Here is a 17818-nt window from a genome sequence, read left to right as displayed (position 1 = left end):
TATTGATGCCTTTATCAGGATAAAGGATTGAAAATAATAAAACACAAAATCAATTCTTTAAAATAAGTCATTTGAGATTAGTTTCAAAAAAGCAACAACAACCTCTATCTAGGTCCAAAGAGGTCATACCCAGTAATGGTTAGATAATAAATCAGCTATTCCTAAATAAACCTGCATGAAAGACTGAACAACTTAATACTGAAAGATGGAAATGGATGTCTTTGCAAACTCTAAAAATATTCTGGAGTGATGATGTGAAATCTTTAATTTAGGTAAGCAAATTATAAAGCAATATAAAACTGTCAAATGTAGTCCTCTACTACTAAGTTTATCCTTCAATGTCCATTTTTTAAGGAATTAAAAAATATCTCCATTCCACTAAACAATTATATTCTTTTCTTATATACGCAAATATTTTTACAAAATATACTTGCCTTGATGTGTTCTAACCAATGAGTAGACTCCAAACTGGACAACCAATGAGATTCTTCTACATTAGGATAAACAATGTCCTTCACTTTTTTTAAAGACTCCCGCATAACATGAATATTATGAATGTCTAAGAAGAAAAGTTCGGCGTTATGATATGCATCATCACTTTCATATCCTCCTCCTGTTGCCTAAGAAACAATATGAAACACAAACAATCATTTGAGTCTTTTATTTCATTAGAAACTTACACAAATATTTCTAAAATTATTTGTTCTCCAAATAACCCTAAACCCACCAATTTAAATGAATAATTGATGTGACTTGACTTCCTCGCCAACACTAAGTCTCAAAAACATTAGTCATACTTTGAGCTGAAAAAAAGACAGAAGGCTGGCAATTTCCTGGGGAATCTGTATTCCTAAGGAAAAAAATCATCCTCAAAATGCTCTATAATTAATCGCTCTTCTTCTGGATCTGGAAAGGCAAAAGCAGGCTGTGAAAGGTCCTCGTTCTCCATTAGTTTTGTCGCTCTGATAGTACTCTTCAGGGAGGAGGGGGGAGGCTGCCAGACTGAGGCGGCAGCAGGCACCTCCGGCTCTTTACAGCACTCACGTAGGACGTGATGCATTAGAGGAAAACAACAGGCCTTGGAGTCAGACCCAGGCTGATAGCTCAGCTTCAGCTTCTCCTTGCCCTATGATCTGGGGCAAGGCATTTAACATTTCTGAGCCCCAACATCCTTTCCTGTAAAAAAGGGGATAATACTACTGAGGTCTCACACTATTAAAGGAACCACACTCTATTATAATAGCTAATGCCAGCCACTATTTAATGAACCCCTATGACATCCCAGGCATTGTGCTTCTTGCTTTACATGATTTTATCTCTTCAGCAATGTTGCAAGATAGGTATTACTCTCCTCATTTTGCAAATGAGGAAACAGGAACTCAGAGATGCTAGTTAACTATCCCCTAAGTCACATAGGTAATAAGTGGAATTTAAGTCTAAGTCTGGCTTCAAAGCTTGAATTTTTTCTACTAACCCACAACTATTTCTCTGCTATGCAAACACCAATGACAGAGACTGCACATAGTGAGCTCTGAAAGAATAAACGATTTCAAAAGGAGACAAGATGGCTACCACCTATTGTAGTACCTACAAGTATTAACTTGCCAGGGCAGGCTTTGGTTCATCTTCACACCATGGTGAAGAGTGCCCATTTTCTACACTGACAAAAACAGATGCTATGGTTTCATTTAGGAATCTGGCTGCATTCTGCTTAAATGTTTTGAAATGGCATAGGACATGTGGCCTTTGGCCCTTTAAGAAAGTCCAACAGTTCTGAGACTTGCAAAGAAAGCAATATTATACCAACTCCAGAGTGCCTGTAGAAGAGAACAGGGAAACATCTGCCTGGGGTTGAAGCGGAAAGGAGAAGTCACCAGACAAATGTGCCATAGCTACAATATGCCTCTTTTCTCTTTATTATTAACAACAGAAGGAATATAAGCTTATAGCCACGTATAGAAGGGCCAAAGAAACAGGTTTTTTTTTCTGAGGTTAGTCACAGAAAAAGATTTCCTGCAGAGGTAAGACTATGATCCATTTAAGTTTCAAACCTAGAAACCTTTGTTAAAAGCCAGAGATCTTGGTCTCCAAAGATCCCAGGCAAGAAAATATGCTTAGGCAGAAATATTTCTTTAGAGCTTGCTGTAAATAGCATTACTAGTAAGTAGACAGTAAACATTCACAGTGTTGTTTAAAAAAGTTATTAGCTAATAAATAAGCAATTTATTATTTAAGTGAGCCACTTGCCCCTCTTACTGGTTATCTATGCCTTGGGGAAGAACTCAAGAGATGCTCGCTCCAAGTAGCAGTCACTTTTGCAAAATGCAGGCACGGCACAGGGTCCGGGAGGAAATGGCCAGCCTGTTTTGCTCAATCTGCAAGCCTATAATGCAGTCACACGTCTCCCTCCCACAGACAGATGACCTGCTTCTCTACACATGTGGTTTTTCAATAGTTATAGCGATTTTCAAAGAGATTCTTGATACTGGAGTTCCCTTCATAAAACTGAAAATAATAAGTGAAAAAAAAGGAAAAATGTACTTTATTACTCATTGCTAATGTTTCTGGTGAAAACAAACATTAGCACAGTTCCACATTAATTCATCACAATGTACTGTCACAAAAATAGAAGCGGCTCGCTGCTAGATCTTACCGGTCCCTGGATTTTGTTTAATTTAAAATGATGTGCCGTTGCTTGTTGCATCTGGGAGTGTAAATTTCTAAATATCCATAAGGGAGGAACAATTAGGTCCAAGAAGAACAGAAGGTCAGAAAGGGCAATAATCAATTAGTCAAGCACACACTGAGTTCCCAAAAGTTTGAATTCTACGTCTCTGGTTACTTTTGAAGTGTTCTTTTTTGGTTTTCCTTTCTTCAACAAAAAAGAACAACATAGATTACCTAGGACCATCATGTAAAGGTCTACAGGCCTGTTGCTATGGATATAGACGACTAGCGGAGAGACACAGCAGAGGGAGGGGGACACGAGTGAGCTTTCTAAAAGAATGACAGAGATCTGTAAAGCTTAGGCTTTTTCCTTGATATTTTCCTTCCTTTGACTCCTAAGAGGACTAGAAAATAGAGGCTTGTTTCCTGAGTGTTAAAAAGGCGGTCAAGAATTCTATTGCTATAATGAGCTTTAGAGTTAATACAATTAGTGTATCCATTTCATACATTTTAATATTCTAAAATACTCTTTGTAAATACTATATTGTAGTACTATATCATATCTATTTCAGGCTAAATATGTACATGAAAAATTGCTTTATATATACATATATATATTCACTCTGAATTATGTATGAAAGATAATAACAGAGATATATAAAATTAAAGACAATCCAAGAAGATATTTAGATTTATATTTGATTTCCTAGGTGTTTCACTTACAATTCCTAATTTACTTGTCAATTTAACTTACTGATTGCTTTACATATAATTTCAAAATCATTTCTAGACAAAAAAAACAACAGTAGTAACAAACAGCTGGTTCAAAAGCATGCATGGGGATGAGGAGGTAGCCCAGGATTAAACGTGTCGAATAGAAGACCTGTGTACAAATAATGAAGAGTTGAGCTCCGCACACATGCAGTCTGACACATCCTAGTCCAGACAGACATCACAGACTCTATTAGGAAGCTGCTGCACCTATCTGAGCTGCTCAAGAACTTGTTTTGCTTTCTGGTTCTTGTCTTATGTTCCGAATAACTGAAGATGCTTTACAAAAGACCTCAGGGTAAGCAATGTATTAAAGATGATGAAATTTTAGCCTACAGCTGATGAGAAACAAAAAATCTGAAAGTTGGAATGAGAGTGAGCAACTTGGGGAGGGCATTTGAAGGTGACAGCAATGGTGGGAGGAGAAGAAAAACAACAAAAAAGAAAAACAGAACACAAAATGTACATCAATCTGGGGCCATTCAGTGTAGGAGCAAAAGGCCGCACGCCTTGCAGCAGCTTCTGAAGCAACACTATGCAGTTGCTGACGTTCATCATGACCCATCAAAGTGCATCCAGCATATTCTGCTTAGGGCAAAAAGTCAATTGAGACAGACTTCTTTAAAAACGGTCAACTTTATGTATATATTTGTGCTTGGAAAACTTATGTACATGGATCTACTCATTTCTTGAATTCTCTTATGTAAATGAGAATACATATATGTCAGTATATATGGGTATGGAAGAGGGAGTGTCTGGGTAAGCATACAAATTTAGTATTTTAATAATTACAGCTTCCCATAACTCCTCCCATATGCCTCAATAGTATACACAATGAGTGATCATCCACAGCTGAAAGAGCTTTAAAGAGAATCTAACTTTTGCCTGCCTAAGGTTCTGGCCAAAACCCAACTTCATTACAGTCTAGACGTGCCTATTTACCTAGAGTTTATTTGCATTTGATTTTAGTGTATTCAATTTTGTTTTAGTTTTGTGATTACAATTATTTCCTATTTAAGAGAACTGGTTTTCTTAACTATTAATTTAAACCCATGTGCTTCTATACCATGACAAAAACATTCACAGAAAACACTACAATCTGTACGTCAGCTACGTGCCGATCATATCATTAAGTCCACTCACCTTGTTGGCCACTGCATTTACGCTGGGTCTTGCATCATAGATGGTGAGTTTGGAAATCTGTTTGTTAGTCTCCCTGATAACATCAAGATATTTCTCATCATCTTTATTTCGTTTCCCACCCATACCGACAAGAGGCTGACTGCAACGCACAATGACCGTCTTGTTTTCTGGATGAATCCATGACAGCACCTATGGTTAGGTCAGAAAGTTTAAGCTGTCAAGAAAACAAATCTCCAAGAAAACAAAACTGCAAAACAGTAAAGCACTAACAATTATCAAGAAGTGAATGTGATTGTGCTAAAATAGAATATTTGTTCACCTGTAATCTCACTGTCTGAGTGTGCCCAGAGACATGCATTTAATAATATGATAATTCAGAAACAAGTACAATTACCAGTTTTTTCTTAATCAGCACATCTAATAGAAATTAAACGCTTACCCAAAAATAGTTGTATCACTTAAAGGAAACTGAAAATGTGATCCCATTTTAATTATGTACCTTGCACTGGATTTGTTATCATATAGAAGCAGCTTTGGCAAACAGTGAGAGGTAGAGCAAACCGTCTGTGGTACAATATGTTTCTCATAATAGCAACTCATGTCTATAGATCATTTTTCCGACAGTCTCAATTGTAGAATCTAGCACAGGAGGGAAGAAAACCCGAGGGGGGCAAAACAGATCTCAGGACAGCCCAAAGAGCGAAGATCTGCTCGTCACCACAGTGCAGTGTGGACATCCAATACCTAGGAGACCTCATCAAGCCCTGATTCAGAACCTGTTTTCTGTAATTTTATACACAAGTCTAGTACATTTGCTCCCTGATTTCCAAGCTCATAGCATGTAAAAAGTAATATGTGTAAAAGGTAGCTAAAATGTAATATACCAAAAATGACAGAATTGTACACTTCAGTTGGGGAATTGTTTGGTATGTGAAGTAGATCTCAGTGAAGCTGTTAAAAATGGGGAGCTGGAGAATTGCAGCACAGTGGGCGACAATGTGGACTTTGGGGTCTAGTGCCATCTCTGCCATGGCTCTAACCTCAGGCATTTCACTCGCAGCTTCTCTGGCTTCCCTTTACCTCTTCCATAAAATGGAGAGAATAATATAATCTCATAGGGTTGCTGGGTGGCCTGAAGAAGAATGCCCAAAAAGTCTGCAATAAACACTTGCTTGTGTTAGCTTATAGAGACAGGCCCAGCAGCCAGGAAAGTCAGTTAACAAAAACTACAAAATGCAGACACTAAGAACTAAAGAAGCACAACCATGTGGGCTCACTCAACATAACACCAAATTCCCTGATGTCTCTGACATTACCTGTGCCACAATGGCAAATGACAAACACTGATGTTTATAAAAATTAGTGTTTATAATAATGACAACAGGTTATTAAGAAAAAAATATACAACAATAATATTCATTCTCAGAACAAATATTTGAGTCTTTGCACCATGGTAGAGACCAATTAAAAGCACATTGTAGGCCCTGCCCTAAGAGTCCAAAGGCTCAGAACTGGGAGCCTTGGAGAAGGTACTAGTGGGACGTAAACCTCCACCCTCCAGTCTACAATGCACAGCACATATGAGATCTGCCTTGCCTTCCTCCTATGGCCCTGGTATCAAGAGAGACAAGAGACATGAGATCACTTTAAAGGAGCAATTTCCTACACATTTAAAAGATTTATTATTTCAGAAAGACCCTCATGAAGTTGCAAATTTCAGTTGGGCCATAGGCAATGGCCTCTCTCCTCCTACCCCTCTTCTCTTTGTGGTGCATGTTAGGAAATGCTACTCTTCTGAGTTGTTTTACCTCTTAATTTCTTTGCAGCAGTGGGGATTCTTACTACTTTTTAAGAAGGATACTTATTGTAGAGCTAATTAGGTACAAATAATGTTCATTTCACAGTGTCAACTAACATGAGTGCTTTTACAGTATATAGCACTGTATTACATTATTATTAAAATTAATATCTAGAAGCCATAGATAATTAAGGAGGTACACAAATACCTAACCACCGAAAGATGTTTATCACAGCATTGCATATAGTAGCCAAAGATTAAACAGAAGCTGAATGTCTCACAATGGAAAACTGATTAAATAAATTGTGGTACATCTATACATTGGCATATGAGCAGATCATATTTAGCAACATGGGAAGTTGTTTACAAGATATTGCTAGGTAGAAAAAGTAGACTGAGACACAAATTATAGAATAATTTCATTTTTTCCAAATATATACATATGCTTAGAAGGAAGTCTGGAAGGATATATACCAAAATGTTAACACTGGTTCTCACTAGGTGGCAGACTCCTTTTTGCTTATCGGTATTTTTTATAATGCTTAAAATGAATATGCATTACTTGTACACGAAAAACTCATAAAATTAAGACAAATCTGTTTGAGAACAAGAGAATACATATCCATTAATGAGAACATTTAATGCACATGGGTTATTTCGCTACCCGGTGATATTTTATTATAATTTGTATCTTATTTATATGCAAAATAAGATCTTTCTCCCGTCACTTCCTTTTGCATTTTTACATGACCTTTTATAAAAATAACTGACTATCAGATATTAATGATTTCACATTAAAGGCATGTATGTTCTCTCAGTGTAAGCAAAGCTCTGAAACTTAGTCAACAGTCAGGTGGTTAGAAAACATCCTGAAAATGACATATTACCATGTTAATAGTACCTAATAGTAGATCTGTAAATATGTAGAGGTGATAGGGAGCTTAGTCTTTCCCACAAAACTATTTTAGGAAAAATGAATACAAATTGGTGGCCATGATAAAGTAAGAAGGATAATAATTATCCATCTGTGCTACAGTGGCTACTCATTCACTCAGAATAATGGGGACTACTGGATCAAGATGGCAACCAAGCATGGCGGAAAAGGCACAGTTGTTTAATTTTCTCTCCTGTTCCAAATCCCATGGAATTCAGCCACATACACAAGTGTCACAGTAGATGCTCAATAAATATGAACTGAATGAATACATGAACAAAACTGAGTCATGCTCCCCTAGCCCAGTTGTCCTTGTGGGCAAGGCATGCATTAGCAAGACAGCTAGCCAGGGTAGGGGTGTAGTCTGTGGCTATGGTATAAAAGAACAGGTCCAAACAGAGCACAGAGGACTGAACTTGTAACCCTAGCTTCATTAGCACCATGTTCTAACAACATGAGCTAAAGAACATGCTTTCAAATACAATTTATATCATGAAGATATGAACGGACACTACTAACTAGAGAAGCAAGTGAATTTTAAAAAAATCATTCCATTAGGCATTTATTAATTTAACAGGTAAAATAATAATGCTACAGTGGAAAAACATGACAGATGCTACCTTAGCAGAATAATCCAATTAACATCACTAATAATGGGACAAATCAACAGCATGTCTCCTGAGGTGGTACACTGAGAACACAGCATCACTTCTGCAGTTTTATGGCTAGAAGTGTATAACAAGTGAATTTAAAAAATTACAATTCATATTAGGTTGACAGAATGCAAAAGTTTCATGCAAATATCCTTTTAAGGAAAAAAATCGTCTAGACTTGAAAAAGGCAAGGTGACATTAAATCTTAATTTCTTCAACCTTTGTTTTTAAACATTTACTAATATTGGGGGAAAACCCAATATACTTATGACAGACCATGAAAATTAGGAGAAAATACATAGATTTTTAGTCAATGTTTGTCAGTGTTAGATAGCAGGACATGCCCTTTAATATTTAAGGACCAAACAAGAGCTTTGTGAACTAGGTGCAATGATACTGTATGGATACTGTCTGGGATAATCTGTACTTGACTCCAGTTAGACAATAATACTGGGGAAGCCTGCAAAGGTGATGGGGATGAGCTCATGGTGAGTATATGTCAAAGTCTGTGCTGACACACTGTATAAGACGACAGTGTGTTCTTTCCAGCATGATTTACCTGACATTTATCAAGAGCCTATCTTATAACACGTATTGTGCCATAAAGACAAAAGCCACAAGAGCCTGTCATTCCTTGCTTCCTTCCACACAGCACTTGGTTGCCATACGACAGCACTACTTGCAGCCCTTCTCTGGTAGAGGGCTCTTTACTTGCATTCATTCTTGATCCTTAGTTGCACGCTCCTAGAAGGCAGGTGACAGCACACTTCTTCTCCAACTTGGTACGGTGCTTTGCACTCAGAAAGCACTTGGTAGGTATTTTTTGGGATAGAATTCCAAAAGGACCATTTCTCTAAGTTATACAACCACCATTCTTACGGACTAACAAGTGCTCTTCGAGAGAAACGTTAACTGCAGTACTCACTGGAATTCGATTTCGGGACCTGAAAGTTGCAACTCTCCGGAGGTCATCATCTGTGGCACGATAAGGAACCACCAAAAGAGCAGGGTAAGTGTCACAGAGCTCATAGCACTTATTAATAAAAGTTATTCTCCAATGGTGATTGGGTAAGCCCTGTGAGGAAAAAAGAAAGTTCAAGTCAGTATTGCTTGACTTCATCTCTGAATTTGGCCTTGGGCCTCTTTTCTTGCTTCTAGCAATATGTGCACATGCCTCTTTGACCACAGGGTGATGACAGTCTACCTATTTATAATAAGGGTGCCAAATCAATAATCCAGACAACGTAAGAACACAAGACGAAACACTGGTGGTTTTTACAGTTCTAAACTATATTTTGTAAATACAGATTCTCTTGAATTCAAGATCTTCCTTTATTTTGTGTTCACATATTCTTTACTACCTGTACCACACAGATAAACCCAAGTTCGTCCCCCACCCATGCACCCCTCCCACCCCCTAAAAAAGTACCCTGCTTTATCTTAATCTGGGTCTAACTGAGGGTAGAAAAGAGATCAGGCAACTTCCTCTCCCTGCTCAAAATAGAGTGAATGCTTCAGTCTGCTCCAAACTGGAAAGAGGCTAAGCTCATGAAGAAAATCACAGAGGGGAAGTAAAGGAAAACCCCTCTGGGGAGGCTCATTTCGCCACCTCCGATGAGATTTTTTTCAATCAAGTTGTTCAGAATTGATGATCGCCCTATAGGTTGTGTGAGAAATACAGTCATTTGCATTTTAAGCATATTGCTAATGTGACAGGGAGACACAGAGGACACCTCCCATCCTATCATCTCCCCACAAAATTGTATTTTGTATGGAAAAGATCCAGAGGTGGTGGAATATTCTCTCCCCATTCTCACAAATGCACAGATACACACATGAAAGTGAGCTATGTGGGTGTTTGCTTTGGGGACAGACATTGTACCTTTTCTTTAGGTCTGGCCCTAGAGACCACGGACCAAACAGATGTTGAGTCTGATGCTGAGTCCAATTAGACAGTTATAAGTCCCATCAGAAAGTTATAAGAAAAAAAGATTGAATATAATGGCAGTCTAAAACAAAATACCTTCAACAGTTCATATACGCATGCAATCTGAAAAACAGGAACTGTTTTGTTTCGAGCTAGAAGCTTTGAACTAAAAAAGGTCTTAATGTTATCAATAACACTTCAAAAATACGGTAAAAATATTTTAATACATCATTTACAGAGGTCTCCAAAACATGCAAAATGTTTTCATGGTCCTTCTTCCACCTCAGTAGCTAGTCCAGAACGGAGGCCATTAAAATGGGAGGAGTGCACAGCCTTAGAAAACTCAGCAGTCTAAACGTGACTTATGGAAACAACAGGTATACTACCTCACATGTGTTCTAGAGCTAATCTCCTGCACCCAAATTCCAGAGCGTCAAATCTGTTCATGAATATGCAAACCACTGATTAAGACTAAAAAAGGAAATGAATCCAGGTTTTTCATGGTGAAGGTGGTGACTAGATAGTTCTTCTCAAGTATAGGGTTCTATGGTTTTACTTTATATTCACTACCTTTTCATATAAAGCAAATGGGCTTGATCTGATTCTCAAAGCTCATTCAACAAAAATTTTCAATTACCTTAAGAGCTTTGTAGAACAAGAATTGTGAATAATCCCACTGCACAACTCATAGCTGTTTACAGATTTGGTTATACCAGAGGTCAAACTGTGGCTCTTGTTACATATTATGCACAGAATTCCCTTCACAAAAATACTGCAAGAGACATTTGTCCCTGAACAGCAACATGAAACCAAACCTTTTGCCTTTATTATAGCAAATAAACATGCATTAGGTGACATTCATATAAGAGAGCAGCAAAGGCAATTATAATGTACACTCATCAAAGCTTTCTTGAAAAAGGCATCATTACAGGAAAACAGTTCTAATTCATTTGAATCTGCAAACTGAAATGAATATAATTTAAATCTAACTGCCAGTAATAGTTAAGCTCCCAAACATGCATATACATGAAGTCCTAAAGTATAACATCTAAAATGTTTGACTTTTCTAAATCCTAAGTATTTAATTCATTTCATAAACACCACAAAATTGATGTTCTTCACATAGGAAGGAAATAGAATTTATTCATCCAGCTTCAATGCAGCTTGAATATAGCAATGGAATGAGCTTTTAAGTTACACAGTGATAGATAGAATGAGATATATTGTACAAAATGTGGATAATACCACTACCATTGAAAAGATATTTAGTAAGGATGTCGCTGATTCTCAGAAGATGGCTGATGACATAGTGTCATAATGCATGTTTCAGGTTCATCATGTACCAGACAATAGCATCTAACAACTTACCTGCCTCCGGTATTCTTCCACTGGATTGTAGACTGTCCATCCATCCACATTAAACTTTTCTTCATTTAAAAATGCAAATAATGGCTAGAAAAGGCAAATAAATAAATAATTTAAAGTTCAGTGTGAAGGAATAGTCTACTGTTATAGTACATCCTTTGATTTCTCACAAAATAAATTTCACCAGATTTGCTGACCATGAAGTTACAACCCAAACCAAGACTTATAACAAAAACAGTGGAAAACTCAGATCAGACTTGTGCTAACTTCTATCTTGAGTAATAGTAAGAAACCTCAATTTTCTATGCCTCTGAATATCTCTCCCAATAGTTCTTTTAATGACGTTCCACCAAAAATCTGACTATCAGATCAAAAAGTGCCTATCAATTTTAAACAGTATTAGTATTAGCAAATGATCACGTACAGGCCACTAAAAAGAAAGAAGGAAAGGAAGAAAAATAAAATTCAGGAATTATTATTAAATGGTGCAACTGTCTCAAAAGGGAACAATGACGTATTTATTAAAAAAAAAACACAGGATATTAAGAAAACTCTGAATTAACTGTTCCCTGTGAATTCTGAATCAATGCCCTGGTTTCTGAGAAATGGCAGGAATCAGACGTTTCATCTCCTTTCTATTTATACTCACTCTCAAGGTGCTGCTGATAAATTTGATAGCTTCAAATACCATCCATACCTTAGTGACTACTAAGTATCTATCATTCTCCAGCAATCCCCTCTGAATTCCAGACTTGGCTATCCAAGTGTCCACTCTACCACCCCTTAGGCATCAGACTGCCTAAGAGGATTCTGGAGAACTCTGAAGTTAACACATCCAAAGCCAAACACCTTTGGCTTCCCCTACCCAGTCCTGCTCCTCCCATAGTCTCCCCATTACAGTACATGACAGCACGTCCTTCCAGCTGATTGAGCTGAAAACCTTGGATTCATCCTTGTCACCACATGGCTACCACCCTAGTCCAAGCCTCCACCATCTCTCAGTTGGTTGATGACAAAAACCTAACTGCTCCCCTGCTTTCATCTTTATACCTCTTAAGTCAGAGTGACAGTGTCGTAACACAGGTCAGATCAAGTCCTTTCCTTGCCTCAAATCGTCCTGCAGCTTTCCACTTTGCTAGGAGTAAAGGTTGAAGTTCTTCCAATGGCTTACACAGCTGTCTGCCATCTGCAGCTACAAAGGCCTTTTTTCTTCCTTTCTTTCTTTCTTTTTAGTGGCTTGTACCTGATCAATTACTAATACTGTTTAAAGCTGATTGGTACTTTTTTGGTCTGGTAATTTGATTTTTTTTGTGGTACATCATTAAAAAAACAATTAAGACAGATATGTATAGCCATAGAAAATTGAGGTTTCTTTCTATTACTCAATTCCATCTGCCTGGAACTCTTTTACCTCACGGCTTCTTGTCTTACATTTCTCTCACGTCTCTGACCTAGTAACCTTAATCAGTAAGACCTAAGAAAAATTTCACAGAAACCAGGGTACTGATTCAGAATTCACAAAGAACAGTTAATTCAGAGTTTTCTTAGTATCATGTCTTTTTTTTTTTTTTTTTTAAATAAGCACATCATTGTTCCCTTTTGAGACAGATGCACCATTTAATAATAATTGCTTAATTTTATTTTTTCTTAGGTCTTATTGATTAAGGTCTTGGATCAGAGAAGTGAGAGAAGTAAGACAAGAAGCCACGAGACACCATACAGAAAAACATGTTCCCCCACAACAGCACTCCCTATTCCCATTTGATTTTCCCTATCGTTTATGACTATTTGAACAGATTAGATATGTACTCATTCACTGTACACATATACTATACCCTACCCTAGAACATGGGCTCCATGAAAGTAGACACTTGCTTTGTTTACGTCCTTTATCCGCAGTAACTAGAATGGTGTCTGTTCCGAGGGAGGCAGAACACAGGCTCGCTGACCAAATGAAGATATGAATGCCCACACAGCCCCTGCACAACCACCTTCTCCAGAGCCACTGTGTCTGGGCACTTTTCCTCTCTGTAGTTCCCTCCCCATCCATTTTCTTCTGTCATCAGTCTAATCACTTTGAACATCACTGTTGTTCCCTCCCCTACAACACAGAGTATTTCTGGAAAAGCATCATTTAGCAGCAGCAGTTTTCTGTATGTGAACGGCAAGAGGTTTAAGGTAAAAACTGCTTTCCAGGTTGTCTACTCAAACCTCCCCAGGCACACAGCACACTCTGCAGGTCTCAACTCTGGCAGCGCTAGGCCCAAGTGCTATTTATTCTGGATGGCTGGCATGATAAGCACGCATTAGTAATGATGCTGACCTGGCTAAGCAATTCACTGAGGCTTTAACCTGATACTGAATCCACAGCAATGCTTAATTATTCAGTACCACTGGGGAAATGAAGTGATTTCTGTTAACTGAAGTTTAACTTAAACACAGAGGGACTTTGGGTGAAAACAGCACTAAAATGTTTGCTGCACTTCTTTATCCAAAAACAGAATATATGGGACATGCCTAAGCATTCTCTTGGCAATTTATCATTACTGTGAACATCTGATACCACACTGGTCAGTACTTGGCACAGGTAAACATTCAGGATTGAGCTCAACTGTCACTTTAGAAGAAAACCTAGAACTTGTTTTCTCAACATGGTTTGTGTTCATTTGTTTGTTTTTAGTTATTTGCATCTTTCTCATGAAGCTAAAGTGAATATGGCAGCTTTTAAAAACCAAAGAGAAAAATGCCTAAATTGAAGGCCCAGATAAAGCTTTCTTTCCAGAAAAATCATCATGTGTAGTAATGCTATCAGTATTAACTTTCAAGCAGCATTTTCAACCTAAATTACTATTTTTTCAATCACTAATGTTAAAGCACCTTCTTTTATTTTTTGCTTCCAGGATTCCTGTATCTTACATGAAAATTTCTAAGTTTACCAAATTGTTATCAGAAGACCAAAGCTATATGGCCTAAACCAAAATAATTTCCATAACTTCCTCAATATGTTTGATAAGAGAACCTGAACAGAAGCAACATTAAATTTTTTTGTGTGTGTGTCATTAGCATGAGACTGAGACAATGTCCCCATGGTAACTACACATCAGGTGGCCTCTCTCATGAGATCACTTCTACAATGGTACTTCACGTTCTGACTAATATCCAGAATGAGTCAACTAACTGATATCCTTTAACCCGAAACATGCCTATGAGAATTGGTGACAAAAACAGCTCCCAATTTACTCTTCATGCTAAAAGCCAGGCTTGGACCCCAAATATTTCAGGAAGAATAATTAATCACATAACAGCCAAATATTTCTCATCATGAAGTACATAGCAACACATGTAATATTGCATTGGCGCTTAGGGTAGAAAAGACTGGGTGCTTATACCATTATTTTTACCATTCAAATAAATTAGCTTACAAACACAGAAAAACATTTTTCAAAAAGCATTACTAGGTAGTGTCTATGTGGTGTTTTTCTTTAAAAACTATGTCTGACACAAGAACAGAAAACCAAATACCACATGCTCTCACTCATAAGTGGGTGCTGAACAATAAGAACACGTGGACACAGGGAGGGGAACATCACACACAGGGTCCTGTTGTGGGGTGGGAGGGCTAGGGGAGGAATAGCAGGGAGTGGTTGAATTGGGGAGGGATAACATTAGGAGAAATATCTAATGTAGACGACAGGTGGATGGATGCAGCAAACCACCATGGCATGTGTATACCTATGTAACAATCCTGCAAGATCTGCACATGTACCCCAGAACTTAAAGTATAATAGAAAAAAAAGAAGAAAAATACTTGAAAAAATAATAATAAATAAATAAAAACTTTTCCAGCTGGGCGTGGTGGCTCACGCCTGTAATCCCAGCACTTTGGAAGGCCAAGGCTGGCGATTCTCCTGAGGCTGGGAGTTCGAGACCAGCCTGACCAACATGGAGCAACCCCATCTCTACTAAAAATACAAAATTAGCTGGGTATGGTGGCGCATGCCTGTAATCCCAGCTACTCGGGAGGCTGAGACAGGAGAATTCCTTGAACCCAGGAGGTGGAGGTTGCAGTGAGCCGTGATTGTGCCACAGCACTCCAGCCTAGGTAACGAGTGAAACTCTGTCTCAAAACAAACAAACAAACAAACAAACAAACAAAAAACCCCCACTGTTTTCCATAAGCTACTTGGCTCAACTGAGGTGAGCAGTCTGAAAGAGCCAATGCCACCATTTTCTAAACTTGAAAGTACAAAGACTTGTTTTTCAGATATATTTTCCTTTTTTTCTTAAAGAGTAAGAGAATACAAGCTCTTAGAGTAACATAAAGTTGTATTATTACAAAAACAAAAATAAAGCAATAACAAAACCCATTCATCTGTACCTCATTATCAAAAAGTGCAAAATTCCGTACAAGTGGTAACTTGTTACTAGCCTCATTAAAGCTCCAATTTCAAAATTGTTAAAACCTAAAATGAATAGGTTACATGTCTTGGGGTTTTTAGCTGTCATTTACTTTCTCTTCCAGACGATACATTCTTTAAGGCTTTGAGTCTTTTAGTACTTTATTAATGTGTTGACACTTTCAACTATTATTCTTAAATATAACCTTGGGTCAATTTTGACCCTTAATTTGGGAACTCTAAATCACACGGAGAGAACTGGCTCTCGAGTATTTTCCATTATAACCATCAAGCAGGGTATCTTGTTTGCTAAATGGGTAATGGTAAAGCTTACTTAATGAACACGTCCAAGTACCAATTTCATTTCATCGCCTGTGGAAAATTGAGGAACGATTCAGTTCCAATTGAGCAAAGTCTTAGGACAAAGATGATATTTTGCTGTGCATCGCCTTTTAGCTGATGCTTCAGTAAGTTCTACGTGGCTTTTTTCTAGGGCATGGTCCTTATCTAGGGCTCTGCCTCCAAATTGGGGGTGAGGTGGGCTGCTTTTTCCAGATGCCAGTCCATGCCTGTGCCCTGTCTCGCCTCTACTAAACCAGAATCTCTAGGGGGTGACTTTCTACTTCCTTGGTCCTAGAAGGGCCATGCAGGATATACCAGAACTCTCAGGAATGTAGCCTAAGAGTTCTGTGTGGTCAAGCTGTTAGGGGGCTACTTTAGTTTTTTTTCTTTAAATTATTTTGAAATACTTATAGATTCACAAGAAGTAAATCTTCAGCCAGCCTCTGTTAACATCTTGTATAACTTTTCGCGCAATATCAAAATCAGGAAACTGATAGAAAATACTCTCAAATGCCCACCCTCATCTTCCTCAATTGAGTGAGTCACATCTTCCTTAATTTTGCTCTGTATTAGTATTTGGGCATTTCATCAATTCACAATTCACTAGATCCCTACTAGTCAACAGATACTGTACATGGAGACTTTTTTTTTTTAAAAGCAATCATGTGCATTGTTTCTGGATTAAAAATAGCACCATGTAACATTTGAAAAATTTTAGAGGACAAACTTGAAATGAAACTCTCTGATTTCATACCAGGGATAAAAACAGCTCTGACACAGAGAATATAATTTGTCATTTTAATTTAGCTACATTTATCATTGTATCTTGTAGTGGGAAAGACTCTGAAATGACAACAGATTTTAGCTTTCACTTAATTAGCCATTATTTTTAAATAGCACCTATATAAAGATACACTGATTTCCTTAAAACATCTAGACTGGGGAAGATCCAAGATGGCCGTTTAGGAACAGCTCAGAGTTGCAGCTCCCAGTGAAAGCGCAGAGGGTGAGTGGACGCCACATTTTTATTGCCCACGGACCAGGAGATTCCCAGGCGGAGGAGCCCCACAGGTCACCAGTGCGGTTGTGGCCGGCACGGTTCTTTTGGTCGGCTCGGCTGCTTTGCCCTGTGCGGCTGCTTTGTTGGCGCCCTGGCCGGCGGTGGTCCAGGTGCCCTTTTGGCTGGTGACTGGAGACCCGGGAAGTCACCCATTCATCTGATTAAAGAGGGGACTGAACAGGGAGCGAGGCCAGGAGATTCCTGGGCAAAAAAAGCGCCACGAATCTCAGCGCTGCTGTTTAAGCCAGCGCAGTGAGTCACTGCATGGGAAATCACACAGATCCCGGCGCCCTTTCAACAGGCGACCGGGATAGAGTCAACTGTTCAACTGAAAAAGAAAAAAAAAGGCTCTGAGGCAGGGAGCCAGGTGATCAGGCTCAGTCCCACCCCCACAAAAGAACAGCAATCAGAAACTCTCTGGATTGAGAGTTTCACAGCAAGCGCAGCTGAACCCGGGACTGTCCAGCTCTGTGGGGGAGGGGCCTCTGCCATTACCGAGGCACTCCAACACCACGGAGGTAGTCAGCCAATACTGAGGCAGCCTGCCATTGCCAAGGCAACCCGCCATTACAGAGAGAGTCCACCAACACAGAGGCAGGCCACCATTGCTGAGGCAGTTCTAACTACACCCATATAAACAAGACTACAGGGAAGTTCACATGGCAGCTGGGCGGAGCCCACAGCAGCTCAGAAAAGCCTCTGCAGGCAGATAGTGACCTGGCTGCCAACTTGCTGGGCAGGCCAGCCCTGAAAAAAAAGAA

The 17818-nt window shown here is 38.7% G+C and overlaps 1 protein-coding gene across 1 annotated transcript in view; it reads right to left on the bottom strand.

Annotated features, from left to right (window-relative positions):
• The window catches only part of MTM1 (myotubularin 1), a 119831-nt gene that overhangs the window by 22074 nt on the left and 79939 nt on the right, over positions 1-17818 (bottom strand). The window contains exons 7-10 of the mRNA XM_017500908.2: positions 11262-11345; positions 8892-9041; positions 4582-4770; positions 435-620 (exon numbers count right to left, since the gene is read on the bottom strand). Of these exons, the coding sequence (XP_017356397.1) occupies positions 435-620; positions 4582-4770; positions 8892-9041; positions 11262-11345 (609 nt within the window). The remainder of the gene's footprint in view (positions 1-434; positions 621-4581; positions 4771-8891; positions 9042-11261; positions 11346-17818) is intronic.

The sequence above is a fragment of the Cebus imitator genome, unplaced genomic scaffold (assembly GCF_001604975.1).
Source record: "Cebus imitator isolate Cc_AM_T3 unplaced genomic scaffold, Cebus_imitator-1.0 Scaffold273, whole genome shotgun sequence".
NCBI lineage: Eukaryota > Metazoa > Chordata > Mammalia > Primates > Cebidae > Cebus > Cebus imitator.
The sequence above is the reverse complement of the archived record's forward strand: the minus strand, read 5'-3'. Positions and strand labels throughout refer to the sequence as shown.